Genomic DNA, 18,533 nt, shown 5'->3' on the forward strand with positions numbered 1-18,533 from the left:
CTCAGGAATCACCCTGGTAGTGTGTCGGGAGATTATCTAGGATGGCGGGTATCAAACCAGGTCAGCTGCATGCAAGGCAAGTGCTCTACCTGCTGTACTATCTATAGCTCCAGCCCCAACCTTTGGTTTCTTCCCACATGCTGAATCAACCATTTTTATTAACAAGCCTTCAAGAGGATCCAAGAGGATTCTCTCCTGGGGTACACCGGCTTGACCATTCTCTAGGAGGTTCTCCAGACATGCAGAGACTTTGAAGCAATTAACCAAAAAGAGTTCTGGCTACAATGAGATAATTGATGACTCCCCAATCTGCAAAAGGGGGAACCTAGCAAAAAACTTGGCCTTGTGTACAAAAACAGCTCAGACTCATTCTTGCAGATGGTTGAGAATCTAGACGATTAGTGTCATTATCATGCCTTATATTATATATCCTAGGTCATAGCCAAAGCAAGCTTTGGTTTCTTTCTACAGGCTCTGGGTGACACAGGAGGTCATGAAATTCCATCGTCCTAGTCAATGGAATAGTTGGAAATTCGCAGGTGACACTGCGATTCCTATAGGACACCAGCAGGACTTCCTGAGAATTGAATCCCTTTGGTCCTGGTACCAACCCTCTTCCTTAGAGCTCAGGAAAAGACCAAGAGAGGGAGTTAAGGAATAAGAGCATCTAGACAGGGGCCAGAGTGATAGTAGAGTGGATAAGGAGTGGTGCTTGCCTTACACACAACTGACCAGGGTCAATCCCCAGTGCTCCATATGGTCCTCCAAGTCCTGACTGGAGTGATCCCTGAGAGTAGGGGTAGGAGTAAATCTTGAGCACTATCAAGTGTCCCCTATATGAGAGAGAGAAAGAAAGAGAAAGAGGAGAGAGAGAGGAGAGAGTAAAAAAGAGAGAGAGAGAGATGAGAGAAATAAAGTGAGTCTGAAAGATCCAAGTATGAGAAAGGAGGATTGCAAAATGTTTTGGCAGTAAATTGGCTTTGGAGACTAATAGACTTCTTAAAAAAAAAAAAAAATCACGGAGACAGAATCCAAGCCTCTATATATCTCCATGGGAAACATCCCCAAAAATGTATGTTTGCAAATAGCAACTTGGCCCATCTGCCGCAATGTGGCTTCATCTCCTCAGAAAAGAGCTGAGGGTCCCTAAACAGTCCCGTGGTATTGCAAAAATCTCTTTGCTCTGGCTGGTCACCTGTCACTCTGAGAATAAGGTACCTTCCTTGACACACCCCCACAGCAGTCACAGCTATGCAGGGGACAGGATTAATGCCAAATGGACAATCTTTTCAAATGACTGTCACACACACAGGCATGGTTGGGAACTGCAAGAAAGGACAAGGATAAAGTAACCTTTATCCTTGCAGGCCCCTTCTTGGCCATCTGGGACCTGATTAATAAAGTAAAAGAGAAGAGACCACTATAGCAATGATAGTTAGAAATGATCACTCTGCACAAGAACTTGGTGCTGAAAGGAGATAAAAATGATAGACAGGATATCCCTTCAGTAACAATACTGCAAGCCACGGTGTCTAAAAGAAAAAAAGGGAGGGCCGGAGAGATAGCATGGAGGTAAGGCATTTGCCTTTCATGCAGGAGGTCATCGGTTCGAATCCCGGCGCCCCATATGGTCCCCTGTGCCTGCCAGGAGCAATTTCTGAGCCTGGAGCCAGGAATAACCCCTGAGCACTGCCAGGTGTGACCCAAAAACCAAAAAAAAAAAAAAGAAAAAAAGGGAGAAAGAGAAAAAGAATAAAAATGTCTGCATAGAGACAGGCAGGGAGGAGGTCAGGAGGGATACTAGAGACATTGGTGGTGGCAAATGTGCCCGGGTGAAGGGTGTTGGACATTGTATGACTGAAACTCAATCATGAACAACTTGTTACTGTGAATCTCACAGTGATTCCATTTTAAGAATTATTAAAATAATAAAAACATTAAAAAGGTCCCTAAGTTCTAGGCAGATCAAAGCATTCTTTGGTCCTTCCAAATAACATTAACCACATAACATTGAACAAGGGGGCTGGTGGAAACAGGCTCTGATGCTAATCATGAGTTAGTGATTAAAGATGTGGATTCTCCTGCTATGGACCTGAGACTTACAGCAGGGATGAACCAGGGAAATCTAGAAATTTCTGGGGTTCAATCCAATCTTACCAAGTCTCTTCTCTGCTTTAGGTGCTACACTAAGAGGATAGACCCTTTTCTCAAGGGTGCTGACAATCTAAGATGTGAATACAAAGATATATCAGCATGGAGCCATATACCACAAAGTACGTGATGCCATATTGAACTCCCTCTGACTCTGGAGAGAAAAACCAAGGGATGGGAGATAAATACCTGATAAATGAACTTCCCTGGAAAGTCCTAGACCATGATGATGCCAGCTCTAGTTTCAGGGGTAAGGCCTATCTCTCTCTGTTCGGAGACTGCTGCAATGACCTTGTGAAGATATGGTGGAAGAAGATCAGGAAGCTTGCTTGGGCTCTTAGATGGGCACTAACCACATTCATGGGGCCTGCATTCCTAATCACCTCCCACAGACCCCAGCCCAAACACATACTTGCATGGGCAGGAAGGCAGCTTTGGTTTTTTGTTTTTGTTTGCTTCGGTTTTGTTTCAGGGGCATACCTAGATGGGAACAGAGCTTGCTTTGGCTTCTGTGCTCAGGGATCACATCGAGCAGAGTTCAGGGAACCATCTGGGATAGTACAGGGCTTAAGGTGCTTGCCTTGAGCATGGCCAACCCCAGATCCCTTCTCGGCATCAAATATGATCATCCCAAGCACAGCCAGGAGCAATTCTTGAGCACAGAACCAGAAGTAAGCCCTGATGACCACTGGTGTGGTCCAATTCCCCTTCCCACCCCCTCAAAATGATCAAAACCTCAAGAGGAAAATAAGAGTGGAAGTGAAAGATGAGCGGAAACGTAATGCAAATTGTTGGCCATAAGAAAATATGCTCAACATACTTGTAATAGAAAACCCACAAATAAGACACCACATTGTGCTTACCAGGTTGGCAAGAACCAAAAAAGTGAGTCTCAAGTACTGACAGAGGCAGAGGACCCAAGAATATGTCTCCAGACCCCATCGTACTGACATGAAGCTGAGCATTGGACCCCTGTACTATCCCACAGGGCTAAGTTGGATCCTAGCATGACACTATTTTTTTCCCAAATACCACAGCCTTGGCATGTGTTCCAGACATGCAATCACAGCAACAAAGGGAAAGGGGGAGAAAAGGAGTGGAAAGATCCCTCATGTAATGTCAGAGAGACAATCTCTGGAGAAGGCAATTTGGCAATATTCGCCACAAGTTAAAACAGTCACACACTTTGAATGCTGAGCCTTGGAGTGTGATATCAGAGGAATGACAAGAAAATGCTCCAGGAGCAGGTATCTACTACAGTCTGGCTTGGGAATAACCAAAAATATAAACTCAAGCAAGGCTGGCTCATCATGCCCATATTCTTCCTCAAACACAGATTTTGCTGTGCTTGTCTCCAAGTATCTTTATTCACTGGCTTGCTCTTTCAAGTTCATATTCTCCCCTGAACACTTTCCTACTCCCCTGTCATCCATCTTTGTAAGATTCATTCAATAAAATCTATCTTTACTGAGATAATATAGCAGATAAGAGCACTTGCCTTGCATATTGCCTACCCAGGTTGATTCCCAACTTCCCATGTGGTTCCCTGAGCACCACCAGAAATAATTCCTAAGTGCAGAGCCAGGAATAACCCCTGAGCATCGCTGGGAATGGCCCTAAAAGCAAAAAAAGAAACACAGAATTATCTTCACAAACATATATTCATACATATATGCATCTTCTTTAGTTGTCTTCATTCTGTAAGTCATGCTCATTGAGTTAATTAACAAGGAATAGTTAAGAAAATATTACTATATTTAGTGAATATCATTCAAAAAAGCATGTTCAGGGAAGCAGGCCAGTGGGAGAGTCCTTGTCAGACATTCGTGAAGCCCTGGGTTCCATCCCCATATCACAAACATAAAAACAATTTTTTTTTTTTGGTTTTTGGGTCACACCCGGCAGTGCTCAGGTGTTACTCCTGGCTCTATGCTCAGAAATCGCTCCTGACAGGCTGGGGGACCATATGGGATGCCGGGATTCGAACCACTGTCCTCATGCATGCAAGGCAAATGCCTTACCTCCATGCTATCTCTCCGCCCCCCGTCTTTTTTTTAAGTTTTAAAGCCAGTGCTGTAGTAGTTTGGGCAAAGAAAGGCATTTGAGACATACTGCAAAATAACAACAAGCAAGATACTGAGCAGCCTGCGTGGTGTAAAAATGCACCTTTCCTACCTAACCATTGACAAATATATATGCTCACTAGTGTGCATAAAGTCTTTCTGGAAGGTAGCTTGGAATACATCCAGATTGCTAAGAGCCCTGGGGAAGGCAGAATGTCCTCCCACTGCCCTTTCAGATCCTTTCAAGTTTAGATCACGGGTCTGTGTTACCTACATGACAATTTAGTCAAATGGCCATTAAAATTATACAAGAGATTCAAAGTACCAAGGAGTCTGGTGATTACAAAGTGCAGAGCACTGCAGGATAGAGTCAGAGTCAGCAGCAGTGGAAAATACTGTGAAGATTCAGACCCAGGAAGCCTTGGATGTACTCCTGCACCCCACAGAATCTCTCAAATCACAGCTGTCAACTTTCCCATTTCCAACAACTCCTACCCCAACCTCCCTGCAACTCATGACAGAGGTGGGTCTCTGAGGCAGCACCGCCATCTCTGGATGACAAGTCTACCAACCATTGCCAGCAAGAAAAAAACATGCAGATCTCATCAACAGAGTCTGGGAATCTCCACAAACACCACAGAAACTCCTGAAATTCTTTTTCTTTTTTTTTCTTTTTTTTTTTTTTTGAGACCTGCCCCTAGAAATTCTAAGTGAAGAGAAACACGAGACCAGAATAGTCTCAGCGTCTTTAAGAGTATCTGCAACAGGGGCCTGAGAGATAGCACAGCATCGGGGCATTTGCCTTGGATGTGGCTGACCCAGGAAGTACCTGGTTTGATTCTCAGCATCCCATGTAGTCCAGTCCCCCAGCCTGCCAGGAGTAATTTCTGAGTGCAGAACCAGGAGTAACCCCTGAGCACCACTGCGTGTGGCCCCATAATCAATCAATCAATAAAGTTTTGAATTCTTTTTTTGCTTTAAAGAGAGTCTGCAATAGAAAAGCAATGGGTGGCTCTCCCATTTCTGTGTAGATCTAGGAAGCTCATATTTCTAAAGGAAACGCAGTGCTGTCCCTTCATTTCTAGTGAAGACCCCAGACTACTCCCTACACACACCCTCATTTCCAGTGGGAACTTCCAGAAGCTCCTCTATTTCCAGTGAAGACCCTAGACACTCTTGCACCTCTGGTATAATTTTCTGGTTGCTCCCTCACCTCCACTAAATGGTAACAACTGGGTTGGCACAGTGGGTGGGGCACCCACACAGATAAACACCCAGCTGAAGACTGATTCAGCCAGAAGTAGATACTAGGCCCTGGGCAGGAACTTTGGTTGACCTGTGTTGATACCCAACTTCTCTCTCCATCTACTGCTGCCCCTCAGCTTCCCCTCTGTTCCCCTCCTAATGGTTGCTGAGCCTAGATCTAACACCCAAATCCCCCTCTGTCACCTGTGCTGCCCAGGAAATCATCTGCAACACAGTCCTGATGATTTAATAAAGCTTTGTGGGCAGAACTGTTTTCTGGGCAAAGGGTTCACATTCTCACTCCCAGCCTCTGGGAATGAACCCTTTTGGGAAATGGGGTCTTTGCCCTGATAATCAGAAGCACAGAAGGTCCCTCTTGATGAGGGGAACCTTAATCCCTAATGATATGATATCCTTAACAACAGACATGAGAGATTTGAGGACACAAGGACAGAGATGTGGTGCCAAGGCTTACAAATCAAGGAATGCAAAAAATGGTAAGTTCCAGAAACTGTGAATGGTAAGGCAAGTCCTCCCTTGTCTCCTAATGGACTATAATATGACACCCTGATTTAAACCTTGTGGCCCCAGGAATGGAAGGAGAGTGAGGAAGTTCTGAGAACTTAGGCCAGTGGATTTAAGACTGTGTATAACAGCAGCCCTAGCAAGAAGGAAGAAAATGTCAAATAAAATTTACTTTGGGCATCGCTCCACTTCAATGTAAGTAAGAGTATCACCAAATCATAATAAAATGGATAGGAAGTTTGCCTTGCATGCACCTGACCCAGGTTTGATTTCCCAGTATGCCATATGATCCCCAAAACCTAACTAGGATTGATCCCTGAATGCAGAACCAAGAGAAATCCCTGAACACTTCTGGGTGTGAGCCAATCAAAAAATAAATAGATCAAATTGGTCCTCATCTCCCCAGGGTCCAAGTCACAGGGGTCCTCAAATCTGTTCAGTTCACTGTCCCTCAGACCATTGGAGAGCCTGACTATAGTTTAAAAAAAAAAAAAAAAACTATGAACAAATTTCTATGAATACTGCATTTATTTATTTATTTATTTTGAAGTAAAAAAATAAAAAACAAGAATAGAACAAATTTAAAATGAAGAACATATAAAGTTAAATTAACAAACTTAACAGTATTTCAATGGGAACCATGGATCTGCTTTTGGCATACCATAGTTTGAGGACCCCTGCCCAAGACTGAGAAGAGGAATCTAGAGGCAGAAGAAGGGGAGTCAGAGAGTGTAGCGCACATCCCACATATGCGCACTGTGGGTCTGGGATGAGTTAATGACTAAGCAGGATAGGCAGCAGTGGCAAAATATCCAGTGGACCGGATAAATATCCTCAGTGGGCCTGCAGGCCATAGTTTGGGGACCCCTGGTCTATCTCAAAAGAAATACATGGCCAGGCCAAAGAGATAATCCAGTGGGTAAGGCTCTTACCTTGCATGCAGCTGACCTAGGTTCAATCTCGGCCTTCCTCTGTAATGCCCCAAACACAGCCAGGAATGATTCCTGAATGCAGACTTAGAAGTAAGTTCCAAGCACCATTAGTTGTGGCCATTTCTGTTAGCTGTGGGGACTATTTCTGAGTTTCCTGTACTTATTTATTTTCCTTTTGGGGGCCACATCTGTCTATATTCAGGGATCACTCCTGGCAGTGCTTGGAGGAACCTATGGGATGCTAGGGATCAAATCTGGGTCAAACAGGTGCAAAACATTAAAGCCAAATTGATAGCACAGCAGGTACGTTATTTGCCTTGCATACAGCCTACCCAGGTTTGATCCACGACATCCCACATGGTCCCCTAAGCATCACCAAGAATGACCCATTCCCTGAGCACAGAGCCAGGAGTAGCCCCTGAGCACCACTGCGTGTGGCCAGAAAACAAGCAATCAAATAAAAAAAAAAAAAACAGGTGCAAGACAAAAGTCTTAAACACTCTATCATTCTCATCCCTATTTCTAAGTTTCAGTTGAGTCAAGAGAACGGGCTACTCAATGCCAATGAATAAACTGATGGTAGAACCCAAGGTAGGTAAGAGCTCATGCCCAAACCACCTGTCCACAGAAGACACCCAGCCTGCCTCAATCTTCCAGCAGGCACATGTGCCACTCCCTGCCCCCCACCCCCCCAAAAAAAAACCCTGGAAAAATAAATCCAGAGGTGGATATGGATGATGAGCACCATGTGTCTCTGGAATGCCCCGTGAAAGGTTACAGGATACAGTCAAACTTGTGCTCAAAACTCAATAACACCAGCAGAGAGAATTTAGGGTGGACTCCTTCAGGGGGGCACCCATCAGGGTGGGTGGTGTTCTGACTCAAATTGCCCTTCGGAGTCCATATGATCTGCAGTCAATACACACCAAGAACCCCAGGTGTCATTCCTAGGAACACTAAGAAAAGCATGTAGAATTCTCCAAGTCAATTTCAGTCATTCAGACTGAACTTCAGGCAGGACCGGAAGTTCACAAAGGAAGTGTCTCTGCTACCTGCAGTCTCCCAAACTATAGGCACTGCCTTGTCACACAGGTCACGCTGCGCAGGTGCTTTTGCCAACCGCCTCCTCCTTGCCAAGAAATTCCTGCTGAGGATTAATCGGAATTTCCCATTCTCTAAGCTTTGCTCGCTCCCCAGAACTATTATCCCTAAATTTCTAGCACTTAAGAAAAAAAAATAGTGAAGGGAAAAAGGCAGGATTTAGCACCTGTTTGTTTCAGAAATACTTGCTAAAAACAGCTCTTGCCAAAAGGCCACCTCTAAAATTAGTCATATTTCCTGCTTCACAAAACATAGTAAACGGTATTTTTAGTAACTCCACTCAAGGTATCTGGAGCTCAGTCGTGCCCAAAACATAATTATTAGCAACTTACTAAGCAAGCAAACCACCTTTTCAGCCTCCAAAATAGCTTCAATGAAAATGATAACTTCTTTTTTCTCTTTAGGACAGGGTTAGAAGAAGATCTTGAAACATCTTATCCTGATCTCTTTAGGTAGTTACTTCTATATCTTAGACTTAACAGAATGTCTGCCAGGAAAACCAGCAGTGTGTGGTGGAGCTCTTGCCATATTTTTCTTTATGTCTTTCCAGCCACAATGTCTCAATGCAAAGAAACAAGTAAGAATAGCCTCTGATGGGCAAGAAGATTGGTCTTTCCTGAGATCTCCTCAGGCAACTCAGACAACAGCACTCGCTCACTCTGGTCCTCATCTCCTATCTACACCTCCTTAGGGGCTCAGCAATCTTGCTCTTTGTCTCAAAACCACACGGAAGATTTTATGGAACTGGAGCCATAGCACAGTAGGGCAGGACCTTGCCTTGAAAGCTGCTGACCTAAGTTTGATCCCCAGCATCCTATGGTTCCTGCTGCCTCCCCCACCCCACCCCAAGCCTGCCAGGAGTAATTTCTGAGTGCAGAACCAGAAGTAGCCCAGGAGCACAGCTGGGTGTAGCCCAAAAACAAAAACAAAACAAAACAAAAAACACAAAAGACTTTGCAAAATCTGATTTTATGAGGATTTTTATCCCCTCATCCCATCATCAACATATGCTCAATCAGAACCATGGAGTTCTGACTAAGAAGTGAACAAGCAAGAGTTTCATAGGCCCAAGTGAATTATTTAATTTGGTATGGTTTGAATTTGGAGCAGTGGTAGAGGTTACTCCCAGCCCAGTACTCAGAGGGGGCTGCTAGCAGCGATTGTGGGACCCAGAGCCCAAGATCTGAACTCTGGCAAAGCAATGCACTCAGCCCAGTAAGAGCCTTCTCTCTCTCTCTCTCTTTCTCTCTCTCTCTCTCTCTGTCTCTCCTCTTTTCTCTCCTCTCTCTCCTCTCTTCTCTCTCTCTCCTCTCCCTCCTTTTCTCTCTCTCTCTCTCTCTCTCTCTCTCTCTCTCTTTCACACACACACACACACACACACACACACACACACACACATACTCAGGCACTGAAAAAATAAATATTAAATTAGGGTAGAAGGGGCCACACACTGTGATGATCAGGACTTTACTTCTGGCTTTGTGCTCAGGGATCACTCCTGGCAGGACTCAGGGGACCATATGGGGTGCCAGAAATCAACCCAGGCTATGTAAGTTCGAGCATATAAAATAAGTGCTTTACCCACTGTATCTGTCACTCCAGGTCCCCTGAACTATTTACTTTTAAAGCCCCACAGCAGAGACTATATCCAGGTAAAGAAAAAACAAATCAAGTGCCTCTTTCCCAACACACACACACACACACCCCTAAGCCCCACAGCAGAGACTGCACACCCACACCCACACCCACACACACACACACACACACACACACACCTAAGCCCCATAGCAGAGACTGCATCCAAGAAAGACCAAATCAAGTGCCCCTTTCCCAACACACACACACACACACACACACACACACACACACACACACACACACACACACACCCCTGACCCCCTGCAAAGCCAGCCCTCCATTGCAAGCAATGAAAGGGCCTGCCTCAAAAGACTTGCAAACAAACAAGAGGAAAGGCAGGCACAGCCCTGTCCTGCAGAGACAGTTCTGCCTGGCCTGGGAAAGGAGTCTCTAGATAAGATAGGGTTGCAGCCTGGAATGAAAGTCAGGAGGGTTTGGGGACAGGGGAAGCAGGGCAGCTGGCTGCTTTGTGCATCCAGACAGTAATTCCCAGCCCACAGCTGGAAGGAAATATGTGCCATGTCCAAACTCGAAACATACCCCAAGAGCCCTCAACAGACCTACTCCTGACCTGGACACACATCACCCCAAAGGGGATAGTGGGAGCTTGTGGCTGAGCTACCCAATCTCTGCCTCTTTACTTCACCTCCTCCCACTCTCCTTTATCATGAATGGATGTTCCACAGCTGCCCTGCACCATCCATCATAAGTGTCAGACATGTACTTCTCACTATAGTGCTGGTGGTTTCATTCCCCTTTTTTGGGAGGGTGGGAGGCACACCCAACAATAATACTCAGGGTTTATTCTTGGCTTTGGACTCAGATATCATTCCTGGTGGGGTTCATGGGTCATACTGGATGCCAGGGATCAAACCTGGGTTGGCTGCGTGCAAGGCAAGCAACCTAACTCACTGAATTATCTCTCTGGCTCCAAGTCTGCATCTTTTTTTTTTTTTAAAGAAAAGGCAACAAAGGGAAGCGCTTTAATTTTGGAAGGGAGGTTTGTTTTGGGGCCACACCAGTAAAATTCAGGGATTTCCTGGCTCTGAACTCTGGGATCATTCCTATGGGGGTTCAGGATCAAACCTGGTTCAATCACATACAAGCAAACATTTTATCCTCTGTGCTATTGCTCTACCCACCTCCAAAAATGAAAAGTTTTATCCCAAAATTATGCACCCCAAAAGGGTAGACATTTCTTGGGAAGACAGGCCTTTCTGAGCCTCTTGTTTCACCCACACTATTTCCTTTGGGGGGGGGGGGTTCTGTCCCAAGGTATCTCCTTACTCTGTGGTGGAAAAAGAGACTCAAGGTTGTAAAGAGCCAAAGGTGAACTTGGCCTTCCTTTGGGCCTTAATAAAACAATATCCAAAAAAGGAAGAGAGGGGCCAGAGAGATAGGATAGTGGGTAGAGCACTTGCCTTGTATGCAGCCAACCTAGGTTCAATCCCTGGCATCCATTATGGTCCCCTGAGCACAAGAGTACCTATTACCTGAGCATAGAGCCAGGAGTAAGCCCTAAACGTAGCCGGGTATAGCCCAAAAATAAAACAAAAGAATAGTAATAGAGAGGAATGTTTCTCAGGCACACAGATGCCCACAACTCATATTAATCTCTACAACCTGCCAAAGCCCAAATCTATCAGTTAAACATGAAAGGCATTTGGATTTGGGAGATAAAAACTTCAAGTGACGCCACCTTGAAACAAACAATTAAGAGAATCGACATCTAGATGTCTCTGGATGGGATGGGACCGGGCGGATGCTGGCATCCTCCACCTTCTACCTCACAGCATCAAGGTTCAAGACATCAAGGCAGGTTAGAAAAATCTTCCTTCCCATCTGCACCCACCTCCCCACATCATGAGTCCAGATGGATAATTTCACACCCAATTAATACTTTCTCCCACCTGGGAGATGAAATGAGGTTCATCATTTCAGACAAAAGCGCCCTGAGATCATCACTTAAGACCCCATATGCACAGAACACCCTGAGTGCAGAAAGCAGGCACCCTAGAGGAGCACTGAAGAAAACCACCTAAGTCAACAAACAGCCTTCTTTGGGTCTGGAGCAGAAAACACAGACTATGAGCTTCAGTGGAGAGTCTAAGCTGTGACTTTCCCAGGCTCCTCTTTCCTTAAGTTTTGAAGTGGAAACACCCAGACTGAATTCTATACTTTGGTGGTTTTTCGCTTGCTTTTGTTTTGCTGCTACATTTGGAAGTGGGGGGTGGGGGGAAGTAGAGGAGGACTACTCTTGGCTCAGTGCTCTAGGGAAGGGACACATCTGGAGGGCGCCAGCAATAAAACCCCCCCCCCCCCGGGCTCCTGCAATCAAAGCATGGGTTCCAGTCCATTGAGCCATCACAGGGGACAATGATCCTTTACACTTTTTAGAATACATCAAAAAAAATATTCTAGCTGCCCAGCCAGCAGAAATTTACACAGAAAAGAGACAGAAGTGCATTGGAATAAGCAAGTCAAGTTGGAGCCTTGGGTACCCTGCTGTAGTTGGGGGATAGTGGAAGGGTCTACATGCCTGTCAGCCATTGCAAACCCATAGATGCACCCCGGCTTGGGATTCATCTGAACAGCAATGATTTTTTATGACTTTCGGAGGTTCGGTCTTTTTTTTACTGTTGTTAAGAGTTTCTCAATTTTGTGAGTTCATTCCCGACTTTCCCCCCTCTTTCTTTTTTGTTTAGTTTATTTGTTTGTTAATTGGCGTGGAAATAGTAGCATTTATTCTTCCCATCCCCAGCCTTCCTGCTCTAACGTCTTTTTCCCCCCAAAAAACAAAGGGTCATCCCACCCCAAAGTACTGCCAGCAAAAGAGGACAAACGACAAAGGGGGGGGGGTGTGAAACCCGAACTCAAAAGCAAAAGGCTCTAGTAAGGAGAATGAGGAAAAGGAGGACGTGGAGGAGGAGGATTGGACCTGACCTGACTTGGATAAATCCAGAAAACAAGGAGCTGCCAGCGGCCAGCATAGCCCAGTATTTCATTCAACTCCCACATAAGCGAGTCTCCGAGACCCAGAGCAGTAGAGGTAGGAAGGCGGAACTTAACTGCCCCCCCTCATTGGTGGGGCCCCAAAAGGGGCTCCCCGCTGCCTGGGCAGGAGGAACTTGGGTCTGAGATGAACTCCAGCCAACAGATACTATGAGGGAACTCAGAGCCAGCCAGAGCAATAGTACAGCGAGCAAGGAAGGCGCTTGCCTTGCACACAGCCGACCTGGGTTCAATCCCGGGACCCCATATGTTTCTCCCCTCTCCCCGAGCCTGCCAGGAGTGATTCCTAAATGCAGAGCCAAGAATAATCCCTGAATACAGCCTAGTGTAGCCCTCTAACAAACAAACAAACAAACAAAAAATAAAACAAGCTTGGGGCAACTCACAGTTTGGGGGTGACCCAAAGCTTGGTCAATTGCCCCAAAGTAAGCCATTATATCTTGGGGTTCTTCTTACAAATCTGGATTTAAGTTACAACTTAGATCCCCAGGGGCCTCCGCGTCTGTTGGGAATGTAAAGGGACTGGGCAGAGTCAAACTTGCCAGACCCGGGTTCCTAGAACAAGGAGGACAGAGGGAAGGGGATTATCTCCGGAGGCAAGGGGATTATCTCGGGAGGCAAGGGTGAGAGGACAGGCGTGATGCAAAAAAAAAAAAAAAAAAAAACCTGAGCACGGAAAATCTTTACGGACTGCCCGGGTCACCGGTGCTCCCTAAGCCCCGGCAGGAATCTGCCTCGAAACTCGGTTAATTCCCAGCCGGGGCAAACTCTTGCTTTCCATTGATCCACAGCCAGGAGGACCCCAGTGCTTAGCCAAGGCAACCCCCCAACCCTACCCCCTCACACTGGTGCCCACTAGGCGGCGTCGTTCCAAAGCCCCCCAAAAAAAAAATCTGCAGGGGGGATTCGGGGAAACGAGCAACCCGCCGGGTACAACTGACCCCAGTTCACCCCCATAAGGTCAGGCAAGGCGCGCGGTGTACATCATCCCCGCGTCGTGCAACCCTCAAGGAAAAGCAGAAGCAGGAGGATTTGAGGAGGAGGATCGGGCGAGCGCCCAGCTTTGCAGCCGGACTCCCGGGACAGTGCTCACCTTCTCTCCCGTGAGCACGTGCAGCCCCTCGCGCACCTTGGCGAAGGAGCCCTCGCCCAGCTTGCGGCTGCCGATGAGATAGTTGCCCACGCGCTTATGGTGCTGGAAGTCCCGCAGCCGCTCGCGGGGCACGCCGCTCACCCAGGCGGGGAGGAAACTTCCCTCGCAGGCCGCCGCCGGCCGGGCCGCGTCCTCTGCGCCGCCGCCACCCCCGGGCGCCGCCGGCTCGCCCAGGAGCCCGTCCCCCGCAGCCGCTGGCATCGCGCTCGCCCGCGCCGCGCCTCTCCGGTCCGGCTCCCGCGCGCGCCGCTCCTGCTGCTGCTGCTGCTGCTGCTGCTGCTGCTGCTCGAGCTCCTGATCCTCCTCTTCCTCCACCACCTCCTCCTCCTTCTCCTCCTTCTCCTCCTTCTCCTCCTCCTCCTCCAGCCGCCGCCGCCGCCCGGGGCTGGCCCCGCCCGGCCCGCGCCTCGCGCGCCCCGAACCGCCGAGCGCGGCGCGCAGACAATAGCGAGTGGTTGGGGAGCCTGCTCGTTAGGCTGGGGGGAAAGAGCAGCCCCCCAAGAAGTTCTTCTTCAAAGGGTCTCTCGGGAGCCCTTTCCAGACACCGGGACCCCCTCCCTGCACGGACGGGGCAGTTCGGGCGGCGGGTGACAGTCGGGGACGCGGTCCGGTGCCCAGGTCCGGCGGGTGCGCACGGGCTGGAGCCGGGGTGGCTGCGCCCTAGCCCGGCACCCCGCGTCCGCTCCCGGCCCTGGGCAGCGCTTGGCGGGCGGCGGGAGGCTTCCCCTGGAAGGCGTCCGAAGAAAGCCCCATTCAGTTTGAATCTTGCAGAAATTCTATCCGGAGGCGCGCGGCGGGAACAGAGGGCGAGCTCCACGCAGCAGCTCCAGCCGCACTTTCAAATCCCGCCTGGCCCCTCCTTCCCTTGGCGCGCCTCTACCAAGCTCCGACCCCCGGGCGCCGAGGGGAGGGCCACGGGGCGGGCGGGGAGCGGCCGAGTGGGCGGCGGAGCCGGTCGAGCGCCAGACTAGGGGGGACCCCTGCGCGGCCTCGGAGACGCGCGCTCCCGGAGCCCCGGGAACACGAGAGGGAGGCGCTCCTGGAACCCCGGGAGCTGTGGAGTGGGGATTCGGTGTCCAGCTCAGGGCCTGGGCCCCGGTGGGGGGGCCCGCCGGACCCTGAAAGATGGGATGGACGGATGGATGGACGGACGCATGGACGCGTGGAAAGCAGACTGGGGAAGGTGGCGGGGTTCGCGTGCAGACCCCGGATTGCTGGGTTTGGAGGAGGAGCCGCCGCCGCAGCCTGGGGAACCAGGCAGGAACCAGGCGTGTGCGGCCTCGGTGCGTTTACACACCTTCCTAGCAGGGCGCAGAAATGCGGGAGATAAGGGGGGGCTGCGGGTGGGGAGGAGGGGGACGCGCCCCTGAAGCTTTCCCTCCTCCTCGAGGCTTTGTTCTGTGCGCGCTCAGACTGCTCAGCCTGGTAAACAGGTGTCGCTGCCCTGCGAGTCGGAATTACCCCCCCCCCAACCCTGACATCTTAAACCCCTAATGAGGAAGGTGAAGAGGGAGATGCTGGCTGCGGGTGATAGGGGAGCAGAGGAGTGGGGTGTCCGCGTAGGAAGGCAGAAGCATTTGCAAAAGGCTACCTGTTGCGCAGCCAGTAGAGACGCGGCCACATTTCCTGCAAACCTAGCACACCAGTTGAAAGCGTCTTGGTGCCAATCTAGTGTCTTCCATTGTTCACCGCTGGGTAAACAAGTCTGGTAGGATGCGCGGTAGTATGCCCAGATTGGGGAGACAGGAGGCGGCGGGTTCAGCGGGTCCTGAATCAGATTCTGGGGGTGGGGGTGGGCTCAGATCTATATGAAAAGTGGGCCAGAGAAAAGCCTCTCCGAATGAGAACGGATCTTAAATATTCTTGCTGTCCAGCTTCCACGCGCCAAAACCCCCGGCTTTCTTCGCACTGGCCTTTCTCCTTGCTATTGCCCATGGGTAAAGGTCTTTCCCCTGGATGTTGTGTTCTTCCCCGCCAGCGTCCCTGCAGTCCTCTCTGCTAAAGCTCTCCTGTCTGGCTTGATTGTCAATTTTTAGGACAGTCAATAGAGGGAGTGGTCTGGGGAGCACAGAGCTTATAAGATCTAAGTTTAACAGATGCCCAGATAATTGGGAACTCACATGAGGAGGGGAAAAGTCAAATCCTTTCTGCATATTTGCGTTTCCCTAATGTAATAACTGTGACTGACTTAAAAAAAAAAAAAGATCAAAATCCTTACTCTAGATGAAAAATGGTGAAATTCCTTTATTTTTTTAATTATAATTTTTGCTTCAGTTTTTTGGGCCACACCCGGCAGTGCACAGGGGTTACTCCTGGCTGCGCTTAGAAATTTTTCCTGGCAGGCTCTGGGGATCATATGGGATGCTGGGGATCAAACCCAAGTCAGGGGGCCAGAGAGACAGCATGGAGGTAAAGCATTTGCCTTGCATGCAGAAGGACGGTGGTTCGAATCCCGGCATCCCATATGATTCCCCCGAGCCTGCCAGGAGGAACCCTTGAGCACTGCCGGTGTGACCAAAAAAAAAAAAAAAAAAAAAACAAGTCAGTGGGTCAGCCATGTAAGGCAAATGCCCTCCCCCCTGTGCTATTGCTCTGACCCAGAAGTTCCTTTATTAAGGTGGATTTAAAAGTGTGTTCACTAAAGTATCTTTATCCCCCACCCCAAAAAAAGGTTAGCTACAGGCACAGAAGTGGAGAAAGAAGTTTCCAGTAAGAGATTGCTTTCCTTTTAATTACCTCACAGGTTGGAAGTTGAGAAAGGGATGAAGAGAGAAAAACCAGGCCCATTAAATCTTTCAAACCTTCTTGCCAAGGTTGGGTTCAAGTTCACGGCTAACTCCATTGTGTCTGGGATCGGGGCCAAAGGAAACCCTAGGCCTGCATTGGATTAGTGAGTAGTTTGAGGATTTTATTTTTGTGTTGGGTTTTGTTTTGTGGGGGCACACCCAGCAGTGATCAGGGGCTGATAGGCGTTGTGCTGGGGTCATTCCTGGCAGTGCCAGGATATCTATCATCAAGTGCCTAGATTGAACCCAGGCTTCATGTCTGCTCTCAGCCCATTGAGCCATCTCTCTGGCCCCATAAGTGATTAGTGTTTAAAATGCACACTCTGCCTTTTCACCAAAATGGCCTTGTCTCCTAAGGCATCACCCACAAATCATTTTTCATTTTTGTTGTTTTGGGTCCACATCCATTAGTGCTTGGTGCTTACTCATGGCTTTATGCTCAGGATCCCTCCTAGCAGACTCCAGTGACCATATATCTGCTGCCAGTGATTGTATCCAAATCAGTTACATGCAAGGCAAATGTCCTTCCCCTCCTTCTATAGCCCAGCCCTCACAATTCTTCTGTAGTTTTTTGGTTTGTTTGTTTTGAGGCCATATTGGTGTGCTTACTCCTAGCTCTGTGCTCAGGAATCATTCCTGGCAGAGCTTGAGGGACCATATGGGGTGCCAGGGACTGAATTCTGGTTCATTGGATGCATGCAAGGCAAGGCAAGCACACTGCCTGCTGTGAACTCAAAACAATGTATTGGCCTCAAATTCTGTGAGCAAGAAGACATCTTGGATTGCAGTCCTTGAGCATTGAAGATTGTCTACTAATTTTCCGAAAGTGTATTCTGTGTTTTTCAGTATCACATCTGGCAGTGCTGGGGAGGAAAGCCAGGCCTCCCCCATCATGGACCACGTTCAACTGAGCCCCTTGAGCTATCTCCCCAGACCTAAAACTTAATATCTTGCTTCCTTAGGGGTGGAGCCACATCCAGCAATCTTCTGGGGCTATTCCTGGCTCTGTGCTCAGGAGTGACCCCTATTGGTGTTAGGGGGACTATAGGTGATGCAAAACAGGATCTTAAGGATGCAAGACAAGTGTCTTAACCCCAATACCATCTTACCTGCCCTATGATATTTCAGATAACTTTGGAAAAGCAATTACATTTTGATAGTGCTGCCTTCTTGGGGGTCACTGGCTCACTTGGGTGAGTTCACCAACCCTTTAAAAACAACTCACCATCAGCCATCTCAGTGGGTTCCATGGCCATGTGAAGCTTTCTCAGTTGACTTGAACCAGCTGCTTCCTCAACGACTCCTTCCCCATCTCCTCTCTCCATATGGCTGTGAAAGAGACTCTGCTCCTCCAGAATGCCAGCTAGAAGACCCAGCTGGAAACAGTCAGAGACAATTAGAAGTAATCAGACTGGCACGGCCAGGAAATAGGAATTGGCTAGAGGGGGTTATCTGGCAGGAGTGGGCTGATGACTGGCGAGATCAGAGCTAAGCAGAGACAGCAGGGGAAGTCAACTTGGCCTGGAAGACAGTCTGTGAACTCTTCCCTGCCTTCTCCTTTCACATGGTTATTCTGGTAAATCAGAGAGATGAGACGGGACAGGAGCTGGAGCTGTAGGAAGTGGGCAGCCGTGCTAGTCTTACAAGCTGTTGACTAGGCCATATTAGATCCCCAGCATCCCATATGGTCCCTTGAGACCTGCCAGGAGCGATTCCTGGCTGAAAAGCCAGGAGTAAGCCCTGAGCATCACGAGGTATGGTCCAAAGATCTTAAGAGGCTGCACTTGAACCCTAAGTCCACTATCTTTGTTTGGTTCTATTTGGGGGTCACACCCAGTGGTATTCAGAGGCTACTTGGCTCTGTGCTCAGAAATTAATTACATGAAGTGGGCACCCAATCTTCCACTTCCCCAATATATGGAGATGT

At 48.5% G+C, this 18,533-nt stretch overlaps 1 protein-coding gene across 1 annotated transcript in view; it reads right to left on the minus strand.

Moving 5' to 3' along the window:
- Positions 1-14,021, minus strand: part of HUNK (hormonally up-regulated Neu-associated kinase) — a 113,346-nt gene extending 99,325 nt beyond the window's left edge. Inside the window, exon 1 of the mRNA XM_049785770.1 lies at positions 13,761-14,021. Coding sequence (XP_049641727.1) covers positions 13,761-14,021 — 261 coding nt within the window. The remainder of the gene's footprint in view (positions 1-13,760) is intronic.
- Positions 14,022-18,533: the final 4,512 nt, after the last annotated feature.

The sequence above is a fragment of the Suncus etruscus genome, chromosome 13 (assembly GCF_024139225.1).
Source record: "Suncus etruscus isolate mSunEtr1 chromosome 13, mSunEtr1.pri.cur, whole genome shotgun sequence".
Taxonomy (NCBI): domain Eukaryota; kingdom Metazoa; phylum Chordata; class Mammalia; order Eulipotyphla; family Soricidae; genus Suncus; species Suncus etruscus.